Source organism: Nannospalax galili, unplaced genomic scaffold (genome assembly GCF_000622305.1).
Source record: "Nannospalax galili isolate Female #2095 unplaced genomic scaffold, S.galili_v1.0 scaffold318, whole genome shotgun sequence".
Taxonomy (NCBI): Eukaryota; Metazoa; Chordata; class Mammalia; order Rodentia; family Spalacidae; genus Nannospalax; species Nannospalax galili.
Window position 1 is genome coordinate 2,327,718 of NW_008341889.1, and position 27,962 is coordinate 2,355,679.

The 27,962-nt window shown below is 34.9% G+C and overlaps 1 protein-coding gene across 1 annotated transcript in view; it reads right to left on the reverse strand.

Moving 5' to 3' along the window:
* Window positions 1-27,962, reverse strand: part of Gabra2 (gamma-aminobutyric acid type A receptor alpha2 subunit) — a gene marked incomplete at its 5' end in the record, with an annotated part of 135,404 nt that overhangs the window by 71,087 nt on the left and 36,355 nt on the right. Inside the window, 1 exon segment of the mRNA XM_008837691.1 lies at window positions 10,313-10,380. Within this exon segment, the coding sequence (XP_008835913.1) occupies window positions 10,313-10,380 (68 nt within the window).

Here is a 27,962-nt window from a genome sequence, read left to right on the forward strand (position 1 = left end):
TATTGGCAACTGATTATTGCTGGGTGAGGGAGAGTAGATCTTCTTTAAGGGAGTGATGAGCTATAGGCTGACTAGACTCCAGTAAATGAAATTGCACTGAGGAACATCTGGGTACAAAAGCTTTACTGGATGGGACTTGACATATATGACAGAATGCATGAAATACAGTCGGGGGGTACTAGTAGGGGGAATGGATGGGGAAGAGGCTCTAAATTTGATTGAGATCTGTTATATGAAATGCACAAAAATTTTTAAAAAGTATTTTAAAATCTTTATAGGAAACTTAATCCAACTTCTTCCTTCTATAGATGTGGCCATAAAAGTCAATGAATTTCATGTTTCCAAGTTTTTTTGGGTAGTATCCAAACAGGTATATGGTTTCCATATAATGTTGTCTCCATCACTAAAAATCTGCACTTTCACAGCAAACTCCTGTAGTGTTATTTCCATAATTTGTACTGCAAACAAGGAAACCACTTTTCTGCAGAGTCTTATATAAACATGATTTCAAGGACACATTAACTTAGTGAAGACAACATATTCTTTGTGCCTAACTACATTAATTATAAGTCAATGTTTGTAAGCCAATTTCTGAAGAATTATGCATACTCTCTAAACACAACCAGGTCTGATCTTGGAATGATTTTTCATTTACTCATATTTACTAATTGTATTTAAAAGTACTAAATTCATTTCTTTTTGGCATTATTTTGCTAATAAAGGCTACTCTCCCCAGAGTAAATTCTAGTCAGTGTTATATCTCCTTTAATGAAGAAGATGTGGTTCATGAAGCAGGTATGTAGGAACTAAAAAGAAAAAAGAAACCCTAGATTTAAAAGAATATTTAAGCTCAAAGACATTTGCTTGTATTTAAAGGGCACTAGACAACATATTTAGCTCAGTTTTTGTGTTGTAAACATTTCAGAAAGTAGGACATTTAAGAACAGATCAACAGAATGCCAATAAAACCAATTAGTATGAGATCATAAAGCCCTAAATACACAGATGTTCAATCCAACAGAAACCGGAAAATAACATAGTTATTCCAAATATCAAGGAGGTAAAATACATGGACTTTCTCTTTGTAATCAATGGCCAGAAAAACTTAAATAATAAATAAGAGATTTATATTGTAATTTCGATATTAGCACCATATAATTGAATATATCTAATGAAAGTATTCAAAATTATTAATCATTTTATAGATAGCAACTTGTTCTGAAAATTTGTGTCATTTAAATTTTACAATAACTTTATTAAATATAGAAAATTATTTCTTTTTTCATGAATGGGAGTATTTCCAAATTATATTCAAATATTTTAAAGTTTAAATTTCAGTTTGAACCATATGTTTCCAGATATTATAGTCTTTTCATTACATAAAGATTCAAGCAACCATTCTCAGTAGGATATCATAGTGAAATGTTCTTCCTTTGTAGACCAAAGAAGAGGTACTAGTGATGGATTATGGACAGTTAAAGGATTATGAAAGGTTGTGGGAATAATTAATTGAGTGCTATAATCTCTGGAAAAGACATCTCTTTTAGAAGTTTTTATTTTCCAATGTTGGAAAAACTTGGTATCCAAGTACAAAAACACAAAACCTGATTCTTCCCTTTACCACACATGAAGGAGTTATAACACAAGGACACTGCCCCTACTGAACATCATAGGCTACCAAAGAAAATGTCCAGTGCCAAGAATGGACTCCCATTTTGAAGCTGTTGACCAGGGACCCTGTAGACCCACAAATATTACTGGCCATTGCCCTTGCTCTTGGTGACCTGCCAGAACTTCACAGTCAGATGATATTGTTGAAAACATTACAAACATAAACTGTATAACAAACAAGGATAAATCAAGCCGGCACTGACTTCAAAACCTCATCTCTACTGGCAAGCTGGAAGGTCCTATGCATGCTAACTGAAGAGAAAATTATCAGTCATACCCAGCTGCAAATCCTGCAAGCTACAGGAGTTAGCCCGGCAAGATATGCCAACTGGTGCAATAGTGACACAGATAATATGGGAGTAACCAACTCCTTTCTAATTGGATTTAAGATCCACTTCATAAGATAGAACCATCCATACCTGACATTCATATCAGGACTTCCGTCATAGGGCAAAGAAATACTATTATTCTGATAAATAGATATCATACTAAACTGACTCCTAATGACTTAATGATACACCCATGGAAGTGGAGAAGCTTCCTTATGCAGCAGATAATAATAGCACAGAGACCCACAACAGGTCAATGTGCAGAGAATAAGAGATCGTAGAGTGATTATCCCTGAATAGGACACCTACATCAAACTTTTCCCTCCCAAGGCTCAGGAACCATTGTGAAAGAGGAAGAAAAAAATGTAAGTGCCAGGGATGGTAGACAGCTATAAGGAAACAGAATTTTCAGACAAATAATAGACAGTTGTTCATATGAACTCAGAGCAAAGGCTACAGCATGCACATGACCCTTATAAGCTCAAGCCAGACAAAAATCCCATCATAGAAGTGGGGAAGTAGGGAGGAAGCCACAGCCCTTACTGAAGTACTTTTTGCAACTGATTTCTTCTGAGAAGGGGAGATTCGGACTTGTTTAAGAGTGAGTATCTTGTCAGGTTGACCAGGCTTGAGTCCATACCAAATGTACTTGGGGCCACAAACTTAGCTCTATAGGTTTTATTGGGATGGAGATAGTAAAGGCGGTACAGATAAGAGAGGGGCATCTACATACAATCAAAATATATTGCATGAATTTCACAAAAATTCAATAAAAACAAGTTATTAAAATTTAACAGGGAGATTAAAGACCTAAACATAAGGCTTGAAATTGTAAAGCTTCTTTTAAAAAGTACAGGGAAGCAGTTCTTGGACAATGTGTTTTGAATGATTTTTTTAATGTCAAATATTCAAGGACCAATACCCCAAATATTTCAATAACAAAAGCAAAAATAAAAAAAGAGGAATTACATTAAAGAAAACCACCAACATAATGAAAATACAAACAGTTTGGGAGAAACACAAACAACTCAGACAACTAGAGGAAGATAGAAGCAAAGGAACACTTCCTCACACTTCCTTTCACTTCTTCCTGCCGGTGAGAAGTAAAAACTATGTGACACAGACATATATTTTGAAATTTAAGTAATAAGGAATTCAGACACTTGCAGCAACATGTGCGGTTCTGAGGGATAATATGGTAAGGGAAATAGGACAGATGTAGAAAAACAATAAGGCATAGTTTGACATTCACAGGGAATTTTTAATGTAAAATACATAGAAATAGAGAAGGAAATAATGGTTACCAGGTAAAGGGAGAGAGCACTCAGGAGTAAGCCAAATATCACAAAAACGTGAAAAACAAGTGATAACTCTACAAATATGTGGTATTACTGAGTAAGTATATAAGAAAGTAGAAAAAGAAGACCTGCCATTGGATTCTATGATATATATGAAACCTGAAAAAGGAAAGAATTTTAGGTGCTCTTGCTGCAAAAACAGGCAGCTCGGTAGGAAAATGGCTCTATAAAATTGTTTGACTATATTAACCACTTCCTTAAGTATACTGTAAGTTTATGCATCAGGAAATCTTCCACATCAAAATGGATTAAAATTCAACAGCAAAAGTTAAAATAATAGCAAATAATATTAATATGCTAAGAACAGCCTGTTAAATTAGGTAAATCAGGGCAACTATTCGTGAGCAGATTATTTTATTTCTTTTTATTGTTGTTTTTAGACAGGGTCTCCCATAGCCCCAGCTGGCCCACTAGACCAAGCTGGTCTTGACCTCACAGAGATCTGCCTGCCTCTGCCTCCTGAGTGCTGGGATTAAAGGCATGTGCCACTACATCTGGCTAGAGATTAAATGTATTATAAGGATTCTGCTTCTGTGCAACAAGGACCTGAGCAGATAAGGGGAAAGTCAACAGGAGAGGTAGATGAAAAACCATCTAAGACACCATATGTTTCCCTGAAGGTAAATACACCCATCTTCTCACCCAGACATGGAAAGTGTGCTCTATACAGATATATTTTCATGGTGTATGCATGTAACTGTATTAAAGTAATTGTACTACACTTTATTCTTAGGATACTTATGTGTTTCAGAATGTAAAAACATGTCAAAAAAAAAAAGAAGTAGACAAATAGGTTCTCTGCTGTCAGAAATCTATGGTTTTAACTTTTGGGGGACCATATTTCAGAATTTCTACAGCTCACTTAACTACAGCAGACTTCGTGGCCAGGCAGAGTATCTTTGTAGCCCATCTTCTGCAGTATCCCTGATTATCCAAGGCTCCAGATGCAGTGAACTTTATACCTCACTGACTGGAGAGAGCTCTTTCTTTGTGTGCTAAAACTTTCTATTCTGAAGTTACACTGTCTTTTCTCCTTCTCAGCTATCTTCCGTTTCAGAAACCTTTGATAATTCTAGATCCTCCACTCACATTCCCTCTGTTACCATGCTCATTCATCTATGCTCTAATAAAACTATTATATCACGGCTTTAAAGTCAATGGTTTTTCTTAGCAGCGTTCTATTATATTATGAACAATTTGAGGGCAAGTTCTGGTTATCCTTAAATGCCACAGGCCTCAACTTTGTGATGGATACATTATCTACTTAGTAAATTCTGTTGAATTATATAGACAGAGGCATGCCTTCTGAAAGCCCAGACCACGAGAAAGAAAACAATGGGCTTTATAATCCACTGTACAAAGGCACAAAAAGGAGTGAGAACACCCTGAAGTAGAAGAAACGAAAAAGAAAGACTAAAAAAACACAGGAGAAAATTAAATTTGAGCTAGGCCTTGAATACATAAAAGATCTCTAGTCGGCAAAGCAGGAGGTCAGCATAACAAGAATGGGAAAATCACATACAAGGGCAGAGAGTTGTTAGCGATAATGGCATGTTCAGAGAATAGTGAGAAGTTCAATGCAATCTTTAAAAATAAAAGCCTCACTGAGCATTATAATGCCTTACAACATTGCCCTCTGTTGCACCTCCTTCTCCACCACACTACTTAAAGATGTTGCCTCTGCTCCCTCTCCACTTCCTCACCTCCCACATGCCTCCACACACTACAATCTGCTTGCTTTTACCACCATCAGCAAACGCCTCCTTGTCTTAATCTAATGACATATTTAAGCATTTTTTTCTGACTTTACCGTAGAACTGGAGATAGTTATTATCTCACTATTTTTTCAATAATTTTCTATGTTGATATTGTTAAAACCACATTTTCCTATTGATTCTAATACCCTTGTGACCTAGTCATGGGACGTGAAACCTTCCCATGCTTGCCAATCTACATGAAAGTGTATCTCCCGGAAAATATATGGCTGTAACACCAATGGACAAAGTTACTCTTCTTAATCTAGGGATAAATGTTCTGTGCCATTGCCTAAAAGAACAGACCTGCCCTGACTTGCAAGCTAGGACAACAGCATTTAACATTTGCAATTTTTATTTTGAAGATTTGCTTTGTTTTTATTCCATATGTACATATATACATATCTGACTGTCTGCTACATGTGTTCGGGTGGCCTTGGCGGCCAGAAGAAGGTGTCAGATTTCCCATAGCTGAGATACAGGTTATGACTGAGCAGATTATGGGGACTGGAAACTAAGCTTGGGTCCTCTGGAAGAGCAGGAAGCACTCGTAACTACTAAGTCATCTTTCCAGCTCATGAAATTTTCATTTTAAAAAGCACTTTAGAAATCAATGTAGTTTATAAATCAAAAAGAATGGGGGAGAGTTTGAAATATCACTTTGTCACTAGGATCCAGAAGAGTTAAGACCGAGGTTCTAACTTCACACAACCCTCTCTGCCCCAGAAAGGCAATGGAGGGATTCAAACTATTTTTGTTTGCCCTCTTTTCTGGCACTGTTACTCAATCCCCAGACTCTACATCCAGAAGATCAACAAGTTCTCAGTTCCACATATGAAGATGTTTTAAACAACTTTGGATCTTTCTATGAGAGTACCACTATCTCAGGCTATCCTAACCTAGTTGACACATCTTACCTGAAACACAATCACTTTCCAGCTGGTTACCCCTTATCTTAACCTCTAATGCACAATATAGGACCTAGGAGACTGTAGACTCTAAAGTCTGCCCATGTCTTGTGCTTTCCACCTTACCCACATCAGTTTTATAATAGATCTTTGCTGCATTCAGAATAAAGCCAAATAAGAAACTATTAAATCGGAGATGATTATGCACCAAAGCTAGCAATTATGAATCCACAGATCTTAGAGGAGTCCAGCGAGCATCTAGCTTAATACAAACTGCAGTGGATTCCAATGCAGATGACCATGAATCACATTTTGCAGAACATTTGGACATTTCCTAGGATAGAACTAGAAAATATCTGATGTGTGAATGACTGTTCTGAGTCTAATATTCACATTCCAAGATATCAGTAACTATCCCAGAAATATGTTGGTCATGCAAGCTTTAAAAGGGCACATGCCATTATTTTACTTCAGACATACAGTGTGTCTCGTGTTCATAGGAAGCTTTCTCAGCCAACTGATTTAACAAATGATGATCCCTGAGAAGAATAACAGTAAATCTAGAATGATTTTCAACTAGATTCTAATATCAAATAGCTTTCTGCACTTCTTTGTGAGGGTAACTTCTGAACTACACAATATCCCATTGGCATCTGAGGATTTCAGATAATGTACTCAGTGATCTTAGAGAGGGAGAAAAGTATGAGTTAAGGACATCAAAATAATAAATCACAGACACACTTACCTGACTGTCTGATTGCTAAACTCTAAAAGAATACACTGGATAAAGCAATCTCAATTCTACTTCAAAGTTTCCATTGCTCAAGGTCTAGGAGGAACACCAAGCCAAGAACAACCACCTATGCTGATGTTCTTAGTATAGACTTGGATATAACAATTTGTAACTGCACAAATGTCTGAAAAAAATGCACATACAATGAAAATGTTCACTAATACAGAAAAAAAGATGCTTTATGCAAAAATTTATAAGAGTAGAGAACAGGAGTGAGAGAAATTGCCACAATGTACATGCCTACTACAAACTTTGCCCAGTGTTAGGTACCAGTGCATTCTAAAGCTTAATTACTTTCTTACTCACTTTTTAAATGTTGAAATAAAAGATTTTTAACTTAATCAGAGACACTGCAATTAGAATCGGTAATTGTAAGTAAGATCCAATGTTTTCTTTTGGACAATTACACTGGCTAATGATTTTGCAAAAGCCATGCATGTATATGTGTCTGCACGCCCGTGTATGTGCACATGTATATGTGTACATAGGTGTTTGTTCTTTGGTTCTTAATTCTTTTTGCTATGTGCTTTTTCCTCTCAGCCTAGTGTCACAACAAATCTACATCATTGATCTGAACAGGAGAACTTAGGGATATAGGTTTTGCTGCAGATTATGCGTACCAGGCAGAAGTAAGAGTTATCAGTTACACCATAAAAATAAAGGTAGATACATTCTTTATGTTTTTCTCCTTAACAAATTGCTTCCAGGAGACATTATTTGTATTTCTATGTTCTTTTATGCTAGTTAATGAAATGCATGTGCCTTCCCTTCCCCTTTCAATGGTTTCTGCTTAGATTACAGAAACAGAAACAGTCTTTACTAAGCATGAATTCAAACTTTTTTTCATTTTTCTTACTTTTGAGCAAAAGGGATATCATTCAGGAATGAAAAATTGTCATGCGGTCATACTAAAAAACAATTCATTTCTCTTCCCAAAATTTAAGTGGATGTTTTTACCACTGAGTTTCATTTTTTTTCTACTAGATTTGAAGTGTGATCATTTATGTTAGCTGTTAGCTGTGTTACAAATATTTGTGCATGTATACATTATATATAATGTTGCTCAAAGAGCAATACTTCTTCACTGATCAAACTATTTCTTGTTCTTCACATATTATGTGAACCAATGCTAATAGTAAATGGCCTCTCACATTCAAATCCACCCTCCTTTCCCTTCCCAGTGATAAGAAAATGGATTCTGTCAACAATTGTTTTTCCTTTATCAACTATGCAGTGTCAAGTCTTGTCAAGTGAGTTTTCTGGAATCACACTCCAATGTCAGACCAGGAGAAGGGAGCTTTTATCTGGTTCTTTTCCCAGGTCCTTCCTTCCTTCCTCCCTTTCTTTTTCACAGCTTCTAGAACTGTCAGGCTGGGAGTTTCCAGTTACCACATAAAACAGTTGTAGGGTCTTATGCTTTATATATTTCTTCCTCCTTGGAGCTGTGGACTCTCTTCACCAAGGTGTGAACTCATTGACTTGAGAGGAGGGCACTCTTGAGCATCCTCAGCCTTTCCTAGTTCATGATTCTGCACCCTTAGAAGTTGCTTCTGGCTCTGCATTTTGTAATTCTAATTTCTTCTTTTATTAAAAGTTTTCATTCTAACTACCTGTACATATGTATGTGCGGGGGTGGGAGTTGGTGAGGTGTTTCTCCAGTTGGTCTGCTTGTTGTGGATCCTTAGAGGTGGTGTGGGTCATGCTACTGTTGGGCTTTTCTTGTCAAGACCATCACAGTTTTTTTGGTATATATTGCTGTGTCTTGTGTTGTATTAAAATATATTCTAATAAAAATGAAAAAAAAAGTTTTCATTCTACCTCTTTTGGTGTTTGATCACCTTCTGCTCATTAACAAAGCCTTGTGTTAGATTTCGTTTTTCCAGCTCAAATTCATGCTGTAGATTGTACTCTCCTACAGGACTCTGATGATATGTCACCATTTTGGGTTCTGTGGTTAATGAGATTTCCTGCAAAGGAGCTACTGGTAAAAATTAATAGACAGAGGATACCTAGGTAGGTATAAAGTGGGGAATTCCATGACTAAGAAAATTCATGACTGTTTTAGGAGGCCTATTCTAATGGAAGAAAGAGAAGATATTTACATTATAAAATGGAGATTTCTGCTCCCTCATGAAAGGCAGAGAGAGCCAGAAAAATTGACTAACAATGTGTGTAAGTAACAATGTGTGTAAGTACCTGAAAACGGGGTGTTTAGTTTTGTTTGTTTTGTTTTGTTTGGTGTTTTGTTTTGTTTGTTTTGTTTTGTTTGTTTAGGTAGAAAGTACCTAAACTTGCCCATTTCCCCCTGAGTTATTACAGAGAGGGAAGAAATTGGGAAGAGCTGACAAGGTGAGAGTGACTGGCACACAAGGACAAGGGCACTTTTTCTAATTCTCATTCTCTGGACCTTAAAGCATTATGGCCCAAGAATAGAGGATGCCTGAGGGCTGGAAAAGATTGTGGACCTCCAAGTTGACAGAAGGGCAGCATGGGACAAAAGACGTGCACATGGAGGAAGCAAGCAAATCAGGTGTCAGCAGGAGGATGTGACAGAATCTGACCGGCACCAATGAGCAAAGTATTAATCAACAAATCTTCTATTACAGAGTACTGTAGTTAGAAGGGGAAATGAAAGGTCGATCACTAACATGTTCATATATAATTGGGACTTTTTTCTAGCCCACCTATTTTTAACAGACCAGATTAATTCCCCCACCTATCCATCTCATTTTAAAGAAAAATAAGTAAACATCAGTTAACTGGAATCCAAGAGTCTCAACATTCAAATTTTCCTTGGATTGATTTGCATGTGACTTCTACATATGCAGATTGTATGACAAGGCTGTCACCACGCTCAGAGACCAGAAGAGTGTCTTCCTATGCTACACTTATTGCCCTTGGTGAAAAGCAATTACCTATGACATTCTTCAGGCTTATGAAAGTCCAAGCAGGCATCTTAATGGTAGAAAATTATTACCGTTAATATAGTGTTTTCTTTAAATTTTAATTATATGCCACATTGCAGCTATGTAGATAATTTTAAGAGAAAAATACAAAATATAAATGGCCAATTTAAACACTCAAGATGAAGGTCTGCTTCATAATATACCCAGATATACATCCTCCTGTTATGTGAGTAGATATTAAATGCATTAAAAAAACTCCGTGACAGGGCTGGAGAGATGGCTCAGTGGTTAAGAGCACTGACTGCTCTTGCAGAGGAACCGGGTTCAATTCCCAGCACCCACATGGCAGCTGTGAACAGTCCTTAACTCCATTCCAGGAAATCTGAAGCCCTCGTCTGAGCTCCCTGGCATTGCACAACACAGATGCACTCACATGCACGCAGGCAATACACTCATACACATAAAATAAAAATAATAAAATATTTTTAGAAAAGAACTCTATGACAATAAAAATAATTATTTACTCGAAATTGCCCCCATTTTCCATATGTTAAGAAAAAAATTATTTTATTAAAAAAATAAAAAACACTCACCATATCTGTATCTGAGACAGGGCCAAAACTGGTCACGTAGATGTTAGTGAAGACTTCAGTAATACTGTCTAATATGAAGAAAAAGAAATTTGATATAGATTTTACATAGTAGAAGCCATAAGAGAGAGAAAGGGTTGAGTAACTGTTCACAACCAATAGAACGCTACAGTTAGAAATACTTTCATGGTCCTCCTCAGAAAGCACAGTTCATTGGAAGTTTCTCTTTTAGGAGTATATTGTTTATTATGAACAGTTTTTTTTTTAAGCAAACTAGGTTAAAAATGATCAGTAACACAGACAATAACTTATGCTTACTACATCATATTCTAATTTGATGATTTAACTATTTCAGATGTCATTTCATGATAGGTAGAATTAATAGGTTACAAACCAGACAAATTAGTTTACAAATCAGTATATCTTTCCCATAAACACAAAATCATTATAAATTATATTACAAATTATATCATATATGCCATATTCATATAAAAGCCTTATTATTTAGTAGCTTTTAAAAAAACTTCCATTTAAGCATATTAGATTGTTTCCAAACAAGTTTTTCTACAACTGTGTTTACAACTGTCTGACATAGTAAGGTTGAACTGAATTAGATTCTAAAATTTAGATCTTTGATTTTAAATAAAGACTAATTCAATAAATGCAAAAGCTCAAAAAATTATTCAAAATAAAAACAACAATTCTTAAAAAAATGAATTTTAAAGAAACAGACTTTAAAAAGATCTTTGATACTTACTGTACAAGGTATTCTTCAAAGGATTTGAAACACGATAATCTACATGGCAAACAGGCAACAGGTTCTCTATTGCATACCTATGCTTGTGCTCATTATGTACAGTAAGCAAACGATTCCAGAGAATTCCCCTCCTCCACCCCCTCCCCCCATTGTTGCCATAGATAAGAATCCAGTTTTAAAATGCAGGCACTCTGGCCTCTGAGTCTTCAGGCTAAAATAAAGTATTGTAATATGGTGAATGATAATCTTGAAACTAAATGTAGGATCTTGATGATTACCTATTTCCACTCTCTGAATTCTCTATGCCAAAACACAGTGCACCAATAAATATATTTATTGAACTTTATTTAGTATATCATTTCATTACTGAAAATGTGTTTATTAACTCTATTATATAAGACCCTTGGAACATAAATAAATTAATACAGTTATTCTTATGTGATACCTATCTGAAATACCTGTGTAGTGCCGGCTTCCTGGGCATGAAACAGGTACAGAACCCCAAAAACCCATGCTTGGACATTATTTGATGTTCAGTTTTTGTCTCTTAAACTTTTCACTGCTATGTTTTTAACAAAGGCCTTGTATTTTCATTTCAGACTGAATCTCATAAATTAAAATTCTGTTCTGGTCCTAAATTATACATACTATTAGAAAGAACCTAAGGAAACCCAAGTTTTTATTTTCCTCTTATAATACATCAATCATATTATTGCATTTATTCAATGCACAAAAGAATAAAGCTTCAGACATTATAGACATCTAATTAAAATAGGCCATCCTGGTCTACATAGTGAGTTCCAGGACAGCTGGGACTACAGAGAGACCCTGTCTCAAAAAGACCAAAAAAATAAATAAATAAAATTCGTGGAAAGAAAAATTAAATCATCCTAATATTGCACTAACTAGAGAAAATTATTCCCCCTAGTCTGAGTAGCAAATTTAAGGAAGTGAGATGACAAAACCGTGAATGCAAAGGATATAAATAACATTCGTTCTATGCTAAGGGCAAACAGTGGTTAAAGGGGTGCTGTTAGTATCTGGTGTCTATAAGAATCTGCCAGTTTGAAATTGGAAGGTGAAAAACAAAGTGAGCCTCTAAGTTCTGAGTAACAATAGATCCACCTGAAGATATAATATATGGATGCAAAATAACCTTAGAGAAAGTAAATGCTTTCATTATTTAGGGAATTTAAAAACATTGCTAAATAATAGATTGATTTTAAGGGATAGTCTCTCACTGCGGACATTCAAGCAAAGGAAGTTCAGAAAAGGATCGACATCTTGTCTATCAAACAGTTATCTAAAAGGCATTTGAGCCAGGGAAAGGGTTCTTTGGGATTGAGATTTGGAGGATTCCAGTGTGGATCAATATAAGCAGCTCTAAACAATGTGGCTCTAACACCAACAATGTGGATTAATGAGTTATTTTAGTTGGACAATGACAAATATTTTATGCATCTAACAATTCTGAGTATTCTACATTCAAATTGCAATGTATGATTACGATTCAACTTTCTTTAAGAGAAAGGAAGAAAAACAAAAAGAGATGAGATTATAGAAATAAAAATTGTTTATGGATATTGTGACACAGGTTTGTCAAAGACAGTCTATAACATATTCCATGTTTGTCTTTTGATTCCATCTTTGGAATAAAGCAGTGTAGAATTGTTTTATTAATATCCATTATATGTTCTTATTTATTGGATTCGTGGATGCCAATAACTAAGCCTGGTGGCATCTTAGATCTCTGCATTTTAGGAAACATGAGTCATTCTCTGGAGTGAACACCCAGGGTGAGGTCCTGAGTCACAGCCATCACACTGGCTATGATCTTTCTTTTTCCAGGTATGGATAATTGTTTCTCTGCCTTAACATCTTTAAGTACTCTCTCCTTAGTGTGGTCCCTCACTATTTCTTCTAATTAATCTCATTTTCATCCCCCCCATACTTGTTCCTTTGAATAGCAACATTTTAATTTTATACTGTTGTAATATTTTCTGTTACATGTTTGTTGTGCCTCCCCAACCAGGATTCAAGTACTTCAAGGGAAAGGGGGTGTAATATTTCTGTTCATTATATTATAAATGCTTACTACAGGCTCTGTCATGTATTAGATACACATTTGGAATAATCAAATTGTTTCCCATTATATGTCTTGTAGAATGTATTTTACAAAATATTTTATTAATATTAAAAAAATCATGTATAACTGTAACTACAAATAAAAATATACCTCTATTTTTGATTTTTTATACTTAAAATATTTTTATTTATTGTTTTACAGCTAATGTTAATACTCCTATGAGTTTTAAAATATTTATTATTTTTATTTTATGTGTATGAGTGTAATGCTTGCATGTAAGTGGGTGTACCTGTGTGGTGCAATGCCCGTGGAGTTCAGAAGAGGGCATCAGATCACCTGGAACTGGAGTTACAGATGGTTGTTAGCCACCATATAGGTACTGGGAATTGAACCCAAGTCTTCTGCAAAAGCAGCCAATGTTCTTAACTGCTAAGTCATCTCTCCAGCCCCTCTATTTTTGTTAAGTATTCCAAATATTCCATCCATAAAAGCAAGCCAAAGATTTAGGTAATGCTTTCCCAGTGAAATAATGAACTCTAGCAAAAGGAAAGAATATACTTGAAGGAAGCACTGATTCTGTGCAAACCAGAATTGATTTCTGAAGAATAAGTAGCTTTCAACAAAACATGTGCCATGGCTACCCTCAAAATAATCAACTACCAGCTACATGTTTGGCTTCAGAAATACCAGCAGTGCAATATGCAAATGTTAAGAAGATCAGATCACACATTTCTCTGGATGAAAAACATTATGAATTTGATAACAGGTAATTTGGTAGAAATTAATGCACGTAACAAACATGGACAAAAGTTCCAACCTTCTGAACAATAATCAAAACCAAAATGGTAGCTATTGCTGGAGGAAGTGTAAGAGCAACAGCTCTAAAGGGTACTGAGGGGAGCACCATGTGCTTCTAGTGGTTATTTCTAGTTTATCATAGTCAAATTTCACAAATCTTTTCAGATTTGATGAATATGGCCGTTGAATAAATCGCATCATTCTCTACATTGCTGTGAATGTCTGAAGTATTTCACAGGAAAAAAATGACCCTAAATATATAATGAATATATAAATAAGCTTTTAGAGCTTAACTTAATTCATAAAAAAGTTATCCACTGAAAACTATTATTCACTAATATTACAAAGTGTTTTGAAAACTATGAAAGAAAATAATATGCAATTAATCATTCTACAAGATTCTTTTAACACTGATATTTGAGAGAGAAAAAAGTGTAAGTGAAGCATGATTTCTGCTCATGAAGAATTCACATCATAGAGGAGGGGAAAATTAAAACTGCAGTACAGAAACGGGATGGCAATAGCCCAATGCTAAGGGAAGCATCTTAGAAGCAGCTGAGCAGGTGAGTGTTGCGTTTTTAATGTTCAAAGGTAACAACCGTTCTCTACAATTGCAATGTGTAAGAAAAATATTCCAGGTAGAGAATCCCATATTCAAAAGTCGAGTCCTGAATATAGTTAGATTGGGTTCATGAATCAAATTGGCAAGTACAAAATGATGAGATAGAAGGTTGAGAAAAAAACCTGCGTTGTGTTGAAGAGAATTGACCCATCATTTTTCTGAGAATAAAGTCACTCCCTGTGTTTATGACAGTATGGGGTTTGAGAGTAAGAAGAGTCAAAACAGGGGGAAAGCTGGTTTCTCTGTTTTTTAAGGTAATGCAACTGAAACAAACTACTGATCTCACCACTAGAGAAGATATTTTAAGGCTGAAAAAGTGATTTCCATACAGCTGCAGGAGTAAACAAGGAGGGCTGGAAAGCAAATGGATAAAGAAAACATGAAAAGAGAAAGTAGAAAGCACTCCTTTTAAAAACTTGTCAAAAGGAGTTTCAGTGAACTCACAAGCAGCTGGCCTGTGCAGTGTAAAGCAATACAGGATAGCAATCAAACTTTCCAAACAGAAACTTCTAACACTCAGCAAGAGCAAAACCATGTTCTCATAAAAGATTGATAGACATTTAGATGCGTATTCTTAATACTGCTTATTTCTTCCCTCCCTCAGAACACACACATATATTTTAAAATTTATTTTCTCTTTGTATAATAATATAATGTTAGAAAGGAAAAATTATAAAAGAGAATAAAAATAAAAGCATAAAAACATTTCTGAGAACTTTTACATCTACTAAATGAACTTATAGTAGACATATATTTAAGTCTGACCAAGCAATCAACTCTATTATTCTAAAAAAGGAAAACACCTGATCTCCCTCACTTACATTAATGCGGAATGCAGGGAACTTACCAGTGTCACCAGTTACATGCAATTCAACTAGGAAAAGTTCTAAGTACAATGATCTACACATAAAAATATTTTTCTGACGCTTCTAATTTATTCTAGTACACCAGCCAAATTTCAATAATTACTGCACAGTAATGAACATGGAATGATTATGTTCAGTATGGGTTTTTTCAATGTAATGTTAATAGAAATACATTCAGTATGGGCACTTCTGAAGTGCACTAACCACACTTGACAGACATGAAACAATTTTCTGTGGTCCCTCTGTAAGCATTTGTCATTACAATTTGTGTTGTCTTTATTCTTTTCATTACCTATCAGTAGAGTTTTTCTGGAATGAATTATAAGGCTATCATTTTCTACAGTTAACTTCTCCCCTCCTGTGGCTGACACTTAAGTTTTATCATTTTCTTAGTGTTTGAGACTATGTACTGGTAAGAAAAGTTGAACATTTTCTGATTTGGAAGCACTGCCATTCAAATACAAGGTAGTTAAGATGCAATGAAGGCTGTTTAATTGCGGCTCAGGGCACGCACATTTTCAACAGTAATTCTCTCAAAAGTATCCAAACCACAAAGACCTATCACTTTCTCCGTTGTTCTAGTCTTTTCAATTAATTTATTTTTTCATGTGTGTCTTTTGCTTGCATGTATGTATGTGCACCCTTGCATGCAATGCCCATGGTAACCAGAAGATGCTCTTACACTATAGCCAAAGCTGATCTGAAACTCACTACATAGCTGAAGTTGGCCTCAAATTTATGACAATCATCCTCATCCCAGTCTCCCAGGACTGGGATTGCAGCTATGAATCACCATACACAGCTAAGCTAATATATGAATTTTCTGGGCTATATATTCATTTTCATTCATCTAAAAATATTTTAAAACTCCCTTTTTGTTTTCTTCTTTGACACTTTGCATTTATGACCACACTGTAAATGCATTCATGTGTATATTTTATGCATATATATTATGTATATATGTGTGGATTTCCCAAATTAATTTTTGTTTTGAGTCTACTTTTAATCTTTTGGATGAAAAGCAGACACTTTACAATTTTAATCCTCTTAAATGTATTGCACTTGACTTTTGATATAAAATTTAATGTACCTTGAGAACAGTTCATGTGCATTCGACTGAAAAGTGTTCTTCTCTTAATGGCCGACATAGGCTGGAATAGGTATCTATTCATTCTATTTGATTTACTCTGTTTTAAACCCTTATTTCCTTGTTCATTCATCTCTTTAGTGAAAATGGGTACATAGGACCCTCAATGCTGTATTTGAAATATCTATTTATTCTTTCGAATTAATTCATTCATGTTTAGATGGTATATATTTTTATATTTTGTTACATAGATATTTTCTAGCATTTTAATACTCATGTTTCTTTGACTGAATCTTTTCTTATTTCTTTAATGAGTTACCTGGAGATTATAAGATTAACTTCTTAAAATTATCTAACTGAAATTAGTATCAACTTAATATTAACAGGTAACAAAAGTCTTCTCCATTTACAGTTTGTTCTATATATCCCCCATTTGTGCAATTTTGTCATATAAACTATACCTTTAAAAATATTTTATTAATTAATTAATTAATTTATTTATTTATTTTTATTTTATGTGTATGTGTGTATTGCCTGCATGTAGGTAAGTGCACCTGTGTCATGCAATGCACTCAGAAGACAGAAGAGGCTGTTGGATCCCCTGGAACTGGAGTTACGGACAGCTGTTAGCTGCCATGTGGGTGCTGGGATTCAAACCCGGGTCTTCTGCAAGAACAGTCAGTGTTCTTAACCACTGAGGCATCTCTCAAGCCCCAACTGTACCTTTATACATCTTCAGCTCATTAACACTGCAAAGGTCTCAATTTAGGTAGCTAGTTTGAAATCCAATAGGAAAAGTGTTTAAAACTGGAACCTCTTTAATCAGCTGTTACTCTTGGCTACTTAATTATTTTAGAGGTTGTTTGGAAGCATTTCCTGTGGACAAAGATTGCCTTCTAGTGTCATTATTTCAGCCTAAAATATTATCTTTATTATTTCTTTATGGCATATGTGCTAATGATGAAGTCTCTCAATCTGTCTGTGTCTAGAAGTGTTTTAAATTCTCTTGGCCATACATTTGTGTACACTGGATAATTTTCCTAGCTGTAGCATAAACTACTGTTAATGAATGGACTCCTTTCAGTAATTTGAATATATCATGCTCATGCATTTGCTTTCCATTGTTTCTAGTGAACAGCTCTTTAACTAACTGAAGGTACTTAAAGAGCCAAGTGACTCTTATTGATTCAAGGCCCCTTACAGTCAGTCTTTCTATGCTTTGAATAAAGATGTTAATTTCTTTCAAGTTATCCCTTTTTTGGAACTTCTCATATGTATAGATTAATATTTTTATCACAATTCAGAAATTTATTCAGTACTTATTTGAAATTTTTCTGCTCCTATCTCTCCTCTCTCCTTGAGACAGCTACAAATATAAAGATAGCTGTGGATCAAGTTTCCCATAGGTCTTTGAGCTTATATTTCTTTTTCACATGTCTCTTCTATTCCTCAAAATTACCAATTCCTTTGAAAGTTCATGCATCATAAAGTTTAGTGATTTTTAATTTTTTATTTCCATATACAGAATTTCTCTGTGGATATTTTAGAAATACATGTCCTCAACGCTTTCACCAACATGCTACTTTAGTGAGAGATGGCTTTTATTTTTCTTTTAGTCTGTAGACATTTTTCATCTGGTTCATTGAACAAATGTAGAAAATAACTTTTCTTAAAAATGTAATATTAAAGTTTCTTAAATGTCAGTTAACATTGATTCATTTTTAGTTTGTATATGAAGCATATTCACCTGCTTCCTAGAATATGCAATAATTTTTAGTGGAAAACTTGAAATTTTAGCTATTTTAATATGGTAACTTCCAATCAGAACTCCATCCCTCTCTTCAGGATGCATGTATTTACATTTGCTGCTTTTGCTGCTTTTTGTTTAGTTTCTTTGAAAAACCATTTCTGCAAGGCTTATAAGCTTTTCACTTTGCATCCACTGAACAATTATATCTTTTTGTTCAAAGCTATATGAGAGGTCATATGAGAGACTAATACTTTCAACACTCCTGTGCAGTTTACACCTCTGCCGTAGTCTTTGCTTCCTGTGTATATAGAGATTCAAGGCCATATCAAAGTGAAAGATTAAGACCTTCCTTCCTGTATGACATTTTATATTTTCAGAAATATAACTGAAGCTTTAAAGGGACTCATTATTTAAGCTTCCTCCCCTTCCCCACCTTTTAAGTTTTTGGCCAGGTACTTGTCAACTCCACTTGGTGTCTCTATTAAAATATCTGTGAACTTAAACACTACTGAGTGCTGGTTTTCTTCCTAGCAAATGTGTTGAGAATAGTGCTGTCTGAGCAGTACCAGCCACCAAGTCCAATTAGGATGAGCCCCAAGAATGGGCACACAGGTCCCAAAGCAGCAATTCTCTGGAGGTAGAACTTTTTCTATTTTTTTGGTCTCTTTGAGACAGAGTCTCCTTGATCTCACAAAGATCCAAAAGCATCTGCCTCCTAAATGCTGGGACTGAAGAAATGGACCACCACTCCTCACTTGTAGATGGAACTTTTAAAGTAAGCTCCAAACATATTCTGGCCCCTCCAATGGCTGGTACACTGTTACATTTCATGATGTAAGTGGTTAGAAGGCTGATAGTTTTCAAATTGAGCATGGAGCAGAGAATAGCAGGTAGTAGAGTTGAAGTTTAAATGTCACAGATATTGGTGAACTCATTGAACTATAACCATGTTTTTCACTTAAATCATTCTATAATTGTTAGAAACCTCTGGTTAATTTCTAGATATGTAAGAAAGTCAATTATAATTTTTATCATTATTCTTGCTTCCTTTATACAGGAACGGATTTCTTAAGGTTCCCATTCCACCACACCATAAACTTTTTTCTCCATCTCTCTTAACTCATGAATTTGATTGTACCACTTCACTTCCTAATGACCTAGAATAGCTTCTTATCTCACTCAAAGCAAAAGCAGCACCCTTTAGATTTTTAATGTACACATCACATGAAGCCCACGTCGCTGCTTTTTCTATTTCTTCTGCTACTATGGTCTGTCTCACTGATATCCTGGCTGTTCATCAACCATTCCTGGTCTTTGTAAAAGTCTGAGGGCTCCTACTCTCAGGTTCATAGCTGACTCTCTCATCTCACTTTTATTTTATGTGTACGTGCATTGCCTGCACGTGTGTTAGTGCGCCCATGTCGTGCAATGCCCACGGAAGTCAGAAGAAGGTGATGGATCCCCTGGAACTGGAGTTATGGATGGCTATTAGTCACCATGTGAATGCTGGGAATCAAACCCGGGTCCTCTGTAAGAGCAGCCACTGCTCTTAACAGTTGAGCCATCTCGCCAGCCTGTCAGGTTTTTTTTTTTTTTTTTTTTATGAGCCATAACTAAGCACTGTAATTCAAACTGTATCTTCCCTTCATCTTTAACACTTCTTTATGTCACTCCTTGTCTTCATTAAACAATGCCTAGCAACATTTTCTGCAACTTGCTTACATATTACATTCATTTTTAAAAATGCAAACTTAAAAAAAATCAGACATGGTTGTGTTGAGATATTTAATGTGTTCCAAGAGTGCTGAATAGTTTCTAGACCAAAATAAGTTCCAATTAAGTGTTTGTTGAAGGAACCATCCTGTGAGCCTCACTAGGTTTGCAATGGGAAGAACTGGATTTGGTCTGCTTTTCCTTCACCAAAACATATCCCAAAGCTCTAAAACAAATAGATTATAGAATACTTGAAAGCTTGTAGATTAGGAGGCACATTATAGAATATTTAATTTTTACCAGAATATAGAAAGCCTGATATTCAAAGATCCTGAAATGAAAAAAACAAGTAGATGTCATAAGTAAAAGCAAACACAGTAAATGAACAGAAGGGAAGAAGGAGACTAGCATAGCCATACAGGTGCAACGTCATACATGTTTCACAGCTGTGTGGTCATGGATAAGTGAGTTGATCCGTAAAATTTTAAAAAAGGCATAGACTTGGTATTGAAATTAAATTCAATTAAATTTATTAAATCATGTGGTAGATACATAGAAAGCAATGCAAATTTGTTTGTTTTATTTACACCTGTGTCTAACTGGGGAATTCTAGCCTGTGAATGCATACTATAGCCACATTGTTCCCATATTATCTAATTTTCATGCACCTAATTTCCTCATTTCTGAAGAGAGAAGGAACAGAAACTACCTCACAAGATTCATGTGAAATTTGAGGTCTATAGAAGGATAGGTAATAAACTTGTGGAAATAAGATTGTCCAATGAAGTTATGTTCATTATGGATATGGATACAGTATATGATAGCTACTGGAATCTGAAAAATGGATGAATTAAACCAGAATACAGACTAACAAGGAAAAATAACACAGTTGCCCAATTTAAAGAACTCAGAAAATAAGCCAAAAAATTAGGTCAAGAAAGAAATCCAGAAAAGTATTGAAATCAAAAGAAGAAAATATTGTGTCCCAAAGATGGTATAAATGATAGAATGTCAATGATGTAGAGTATGGAATATGGCAGGTCCAGGGCTAAATTATCTTGGGGTGGTTTTTGTTGCTCTAATAGTCATTTATTGCCTATCACTTTGCATGATTAGTATCTTTGTGACTACCAAATAAGTCATTTTGCAGTATTCAAACAGACCCCTAGCTATCATCAACATAAAAGCTCATGATGTCATTAGCTAGTATCTAAGATACACGAAAGAGATATCCATGCTTTGATATAACTCACCTACTTGAGGTGACCATCAGTGTGTTTAAAATGCCTGCTGATTTACAACTATCTTTGTTCTGTTACTAAAAAAGCTTCAAGAAACTGCTGCCACTTTGTAACACGGAATTCTGGTAACCTAAATTTGAGTTCCTGGGTCCTAGTTAGTCACATTTTGATTCAGAGTAAATGGTTTCTCTCCCTTGCTTTGAGATGAGAGCTGTGTTTTTAGATAGACAACACATAAAAAATATTACAAAAACAATTTGTACTTTTGTAAAGAAGGAGGACTGCCCAAACTCATGAAAGTTCAAATGTTCTGGAGTCTAGAAAGTGGATTTAGAGATCTCGGTGCCATCAATTGAATAAGGCATGTCTGTGGAGGCCAAGCTGAATGAGAGAACTGGGAGAAGACACAAAGCTAGAGGTATTTTTAGAGACGCCTTAAGAAAATTGATCATGAAGGCAGGGAGAATTCTAGAAACATTCCAAGGTGGTGGGGGGCGGGGAGAACCATGGGGTTTTCTTGCTTAAGATGGAAGATAGTTGAACAAACATTAATGCAGAGGTAGAAAGGGAGAGGCTGAATATGCAGGAAGGAGAAGAGATCAATGACAAATGCAGCAAGACTCCTGAGTAAGTATTCAGCATATCAACCTCAAGACATTGGAAAAGATCAGAGCAGGTATAAACTCAGGCATCTACAGTCAACTGACCTTCGCCAGAGCTGAAAGTAGAGAAAATGCAGTTTCCTCAATAGACAGCAATGGAAGAACTGAGCAGCTCTGTGCAGAAGAGTGAACTTGGACTCTGTCTAAACCCACACTCCAGATTAAAGACTGAAAGGGTAAAATAACTACAAAAAAGACTGGGTATTGACCTGAGCAATTATTTCTTGTATAGAACCAGAAAGCAGTCAACAACAGTAAAAATGGACACATTATCTCACACTTAAAAAAACTTCTACTCAGAAAAACCCAAGACCAGACAGATTCAATGCTGAATTCTATCAAACTTTCAAGGAAGATTTGATACCAAATTATTCTTAACTTATTCCACAACAAAGAACAGGGAAGGATAATACTAAATCCATTCATTTTAGAATGCTAGTGTTACCCTGGTATCAAAATCAAGTAAAACCACAACCCAAAACAGAATATTACAGACCAAGTTCTCTGCTGAATATTTGTGCAAAAATTCTCAACAAAATCCTTTTAAATAAAATTTAGGAGCACATTAAGAATATCATACATACATCATGACCATGCATGCTTCATCCCGAAGATGCAAGGTTGGTTCAATACCTATGTAAATCAATGAACATAATATGTCATATAAGCAAACTTAAGGACAGAGCCCATATAATCATCCCGATTGATATCCCCAAAAGACATTTGTCAATGTTCAATATGCCTTCATTAAAAAAGGCCTGGAGACATTGGGACTAGTTGGCACATACCTTAAAATAATCAAGGTTATAATACAATGCTATAGCTAACATTAACTAGACAGAGATAAGCTGAGAAGACTTTCTCTAAAATCAGGAATGAGACAAGGATGCCCACTCTCTACTTTTATTCCGTATAATGCTTGAAGTCTTGATTATAGAAATTAAGCAAGAAAAAGATGTGGAATGCCTAAAAATCAGAAAGGAAGAAGTTAAACTATCCTTATTTGCAGATATGATGCTAAACTAAAAGGCCACAAAGAATCTACCAGAAAATTCTTAGATATAATAAACACTTAAAGGTACAGGATACAAAATCAACTCAAAAGCAAATAGCCTTCATAGACACCAACTAACTATCAGGGAAACAATTAGGAAAGGTATCTCATTTATAGGTCAAAAGAAAAATGCCTCAGAATGAACCCAAAATGAGAAGCGAAAGACCACTACAATGAAAACTTCAGTACATTGAAAAGGAAGTCAAAGAAGACACCACTAAATGGAGAGAAATTTCACACTCCTGGTTTGGCAGAATTGTCATTAAAATGACTCTTCTACCTAAATTAATCTAGTGATTTAATGTAATATCCCTCAAAGTTCTGATGTCATATTTCACAGATCTAGAAAAAGTAATCCAGTAATTCATATGGAATCACAAAAGACCAGGAAAGTCACAGTAATTCAAAGAGTATGAACACTGCTGAGGTATCACAATACCTGGCCTCAAATTATAATGCAGTTATAGTGATAAAGACAGCCTGGTACTGTGTAAAAACAGACAGATAATGTAACAGTATAAAGGACCCATAAATAACCTAAAGCAATTAATAATGAAGAGAAAAACTTAGAATGAAAGAAAAATACTTGCAACGTTATTCATCAAACATGATGTTCTTACCCCCCCCAAACCTAAGAAGCTCAAATACTTCAGAAATAAATAGCATTGTTTTAAAACAAAGAATGAAATGAAAATGGAATATATATTAATCCAAACAGGGCATAGGAATGGCCAACAGATAAATAAAGGATATTCATTATCATTAGTCATTTAGGAAATGCAAGGCAAAACCACAATGACACATCCTTCCACACCTGCTGAAATGGTTAACAAAAGCATAAGGGTAGCAAGCACTGTGAAAGAGGTAGAGGATAGAAAACTATATTATTCTCTGGTGGGAATGTAAATTAGAGCAGGAATTTTGGAAAACATGTAAATTGCTCAAAAATCTAAAAATACAAGACAGCAATCCTAGCATTTTATACTTTAAAATGATTAAGACTGGATTTTGCATGTTCTTAATAAGTGAGGTGATGTATATGTTAATTGACTTCATTTGCTTATTCAACAAAATCTATAAATACTAATAAATTGCATTGTACTTTATAATATCTTCAGTTATTTTTCAATCACTACATTTTTAAAAATCAATACATTTAAAAAAATAATTGAATGTCTTTTAGTCATTTTGACAAGATATGAAGAGATTTTAAAGTTAAAGCTCAAGTCATCACTTTCTAATAGTCTCTGACTGAAGGTGAGTGATTAATATGACTTTGAAATCAGTGAAGGAGCTCTCAATGTATGTTGTATTCAATTGCATGCATTATATATTTGGTGAATATTTGGGGTCTTAGAAATGTCACCTAGGTAGACGATTTGCAGTACTTTGTCTCTCTTTGAAGTTTTTCACCAATATATAGATTCAGCTTATTCTGCTGAGGGAGCTAAATACACGTGCTTTCTCAAAGCAGTAGTGAAGGAAATCTATGAGAACAGGCAAGAGGATTTAGCACACATTGCTTTACATTGATTTAGTAGGACCTTTTGATTCCATTTGGTTCAGTTAACAAGTATCTACCAAGGGTTTACTAAGTACAACACAGAGGCACCCCAGCCTGACAGTCAAGGGAGAGAATTCTTCCTGAAGGAACCTGCATGTGATGCCATATTCTGCAAAGCAATACTTCATCAAGCAATTGCCTGCTGCTCAGCTTAGGTCTTTGACCAAGGAAAGAACTGATGATGTTTGAAAGAAACTACTTTTATTATAAGTAATATTCTCATGAAAGGGGATTCTAGTGATCTCAGGATTGTTAAAGATGGCACACTGAGCACATACAGTATGTCACCAATCTAATAAGGGTACAAAGATCATTCAAAATAACAGCTACTATAGACCAAGTATAACTTGTGTTTGTTAGTAGCTTGTAGCTTATTAGTCCCATACTGACATCTCATTCTGGTCCCACAGCCACTGACAAACTGGATTAACAGCTGAGAGATGAGAATTTAAGTATAAAAATCATGTTGTTACAAATTTATCTCTTGCTTCCAATAGTCTTATTAATGAGAAAAATTCTAATAGCCCATATCTAATATGGCTCAAATTTTTCTTTGTAAGATAATGAAATAATTTACAAACCAATGTACACTAAAGATTCTTCATATAAGAAAAGTTCTTATATATCACTCATATTTAGGAGTTAAAAAACTGACTGTGCTCATTTTCTGTTTTATAAAAGGTATGTAAATTAAATATGCTAACCAATATTTTATAATCTTTTTATCAGCCCCACATAATGTGAGCTTTGGCAACATTTCTGTTTACTATGAGAAATGCTGTTTCATGGCTTGATGACTCAGTCCAATCAGTAAAGTTTTCCATATCAGTTTGAGGATGAGTTCAGATCCCAGCACCCACAAAAAATTCCAGGTATGGTAATGCACATTTACAATCCCAGGGCTGGGAGGTTGAGACACTAGGATCCCTGGAGTTTGTTGGACAAACAGCCTAACTGAATCTGCAAACTTCAAGTGCATTGAGCTGTCCTGTTAAAAAAATAAGGTAGAGAGCAGCTGGAGGAATGGCTCGGCAGTTAAGAGCACTGGCTGCTCTTCCAAAGGATGCAGGTTTAGTTCCCAACACCCACATGGTGGCTGACAACCATCCATAACTCCAATTCCAGGGGATCCAATGCCCTCTTCTGAACTCTGATGGCTTTGTGCGACATGGGTGGACTTACATACAACAGGCAAAACACTCATACACATAAAATTAACATTAATTACTTTTTAAAAAAATTAGGTGAAAAGCAATTGACAAAGACACACAATACTGACTTCTGACCTCTAAATGCATGTGTACACACACACACACACACACACACACACACACACACACCTATATATACATATACACAAAAATGAAAAGAAAAATAGCTTCTTTATTTACAAAATTTTAGAAAAAGAAATCAAATTTCAAATGACTGCATAAGTGATAGTTTCAAATACTGAAAATGCTTCCCTTTTTAATTCTAGTCTTAGCAAAAGGCATCATTCATCAAGTTATTTGCAGCAGTTAAACTTTTGTATTCAATCTAGACATCTTTTTATTTGTCTACGATATTGGGGATAAAACTTATTTTACTCTATGAATGAACTTCAACCCCCACCCCTCATTCTGAGCTTCTGAGCCGTATTTTACTAGGTAATATATAACAAGTACATCTCTGGGGCTTGGTGGCCAGCTAACCTAGCCTCTTCTGTGAGATCCAGTCCAATGAGATCAATTTTTAAAAAGGTCGATGACACCTGAGGAATAGGACTGAGGCTGTCCTGTGGCCTCCACAATCATGCATGCATACATGCATGTATACATACATATGTACGTACATACATGTGCAGATTAATGCACACACACAAACATACAAAATTAGTAATAAGTAAACAAAACACTCCATGTGTATAATTAACATACACTATCAGAAATAATCATAGGATTATACTAAGTAATGTTCTAAGAAAATTCACTTTATCTTTCAGTGTTTCTACTGTCTGCTCACATAATTCTGAGACCCATGCCTTTTCAGTAAAGAATTCATTTGGATTTCCTTCTTATTGGGTAGTATACTCTAATAAACAATAAAGTGATACAAATTCTGTTACACTTAAATGTGAAGTAAATAATGATCTTTGTATCCCTGAATAAACTGTAATCACTTACATGTAACAAAATTATTACACTGCCCAGTTGTTGAATTACATTAGTCCTTTATGGGAAAATGTTAAGGACAGGCTTCTAGATTTAAATGATCAAGAACATGTTTTGAGATAATTTACTTGTTTCAAGTAGAGATCTTACATTTGAGAATCCAACATTTTTCGTCTACAGCATTCCAAAGTTAAATGCATTCAGAGCCTTGCTGGAAATATTACAAGCTGTTGCTATCTCTCCCTGAATACACTGGATTGGCCTCAAGAAGAAACTCTACACTCATAACATCCACGGAGCTTATTGGTATTCCTATTTGATGATAGTATCACTTTCTTCTCAGCAATAACTTCAGCTTAAAGGAATATAAAAGGAAAGAAAAAATCTACTGAAGTAATTAACTTCCACACATACTTCTAGATGCTGATCCTGGAGCAATGTATACTGAAAAATGTTATGAATACTCTATAGCTACTATGTAATTAGGAGCTTTTAAGAAACTTATGCCACAGCCCTTAGAATTCCTCAGATCTGCTGAATTCCCAGTGTGATATAACAAAAGAAATTTACAACTTATTAAGCTTTTACATATGCCACACTAGGTTAAACTTTTAAATATGATCCAAATTTATCTCCAACACCACTTCATAAAATGGATGTTATTATACTTATTTTATTTATTATCCAAACTTAACATCTCAACTGTGTACAGCTAAACTGAAACATACTTTTGACTTCATAATGAGTTCTCATAACCATTATAGTAATAAAATTCCATTTTGAAACAACCAGTGCAGGACTGGGGATGCAACTCAGTGGAAAAGCTCTTGCCTGGCTTGCACAAGGTCCAAAATTCAATCTCCAGCAACACAAAAACAAACAAAAACCAGTAGTACGAAGACTTTACATTTATTTTATGATTGATCTTTTGAATAGTGCCAATATAATAACACTATACATATATATGATATTGCTATGAACTAATTTTAAGCAAACCTCATTCATCATGGGATATCTAGTAAAAAAGACTCCCATAGCCCAGGAGAGCAATTGCTGCAATTGTATAAAATATGTCAAATAAACTTTTCATGCTTATCATCAGAATGATATATAGATAATACATAGAAAGTGTATTTTAATATTTGTTCTTAATATATAAATATATAAAATAAATATTTATAAGCACAAAATCATAAAAATAAAAATACTATTTTGCTCATTATATATATGTATATATATGTTACTTATATATGACTCATATATTAATTTTGGTACTGAATTGCCTCAAATTAAAATAAAAACA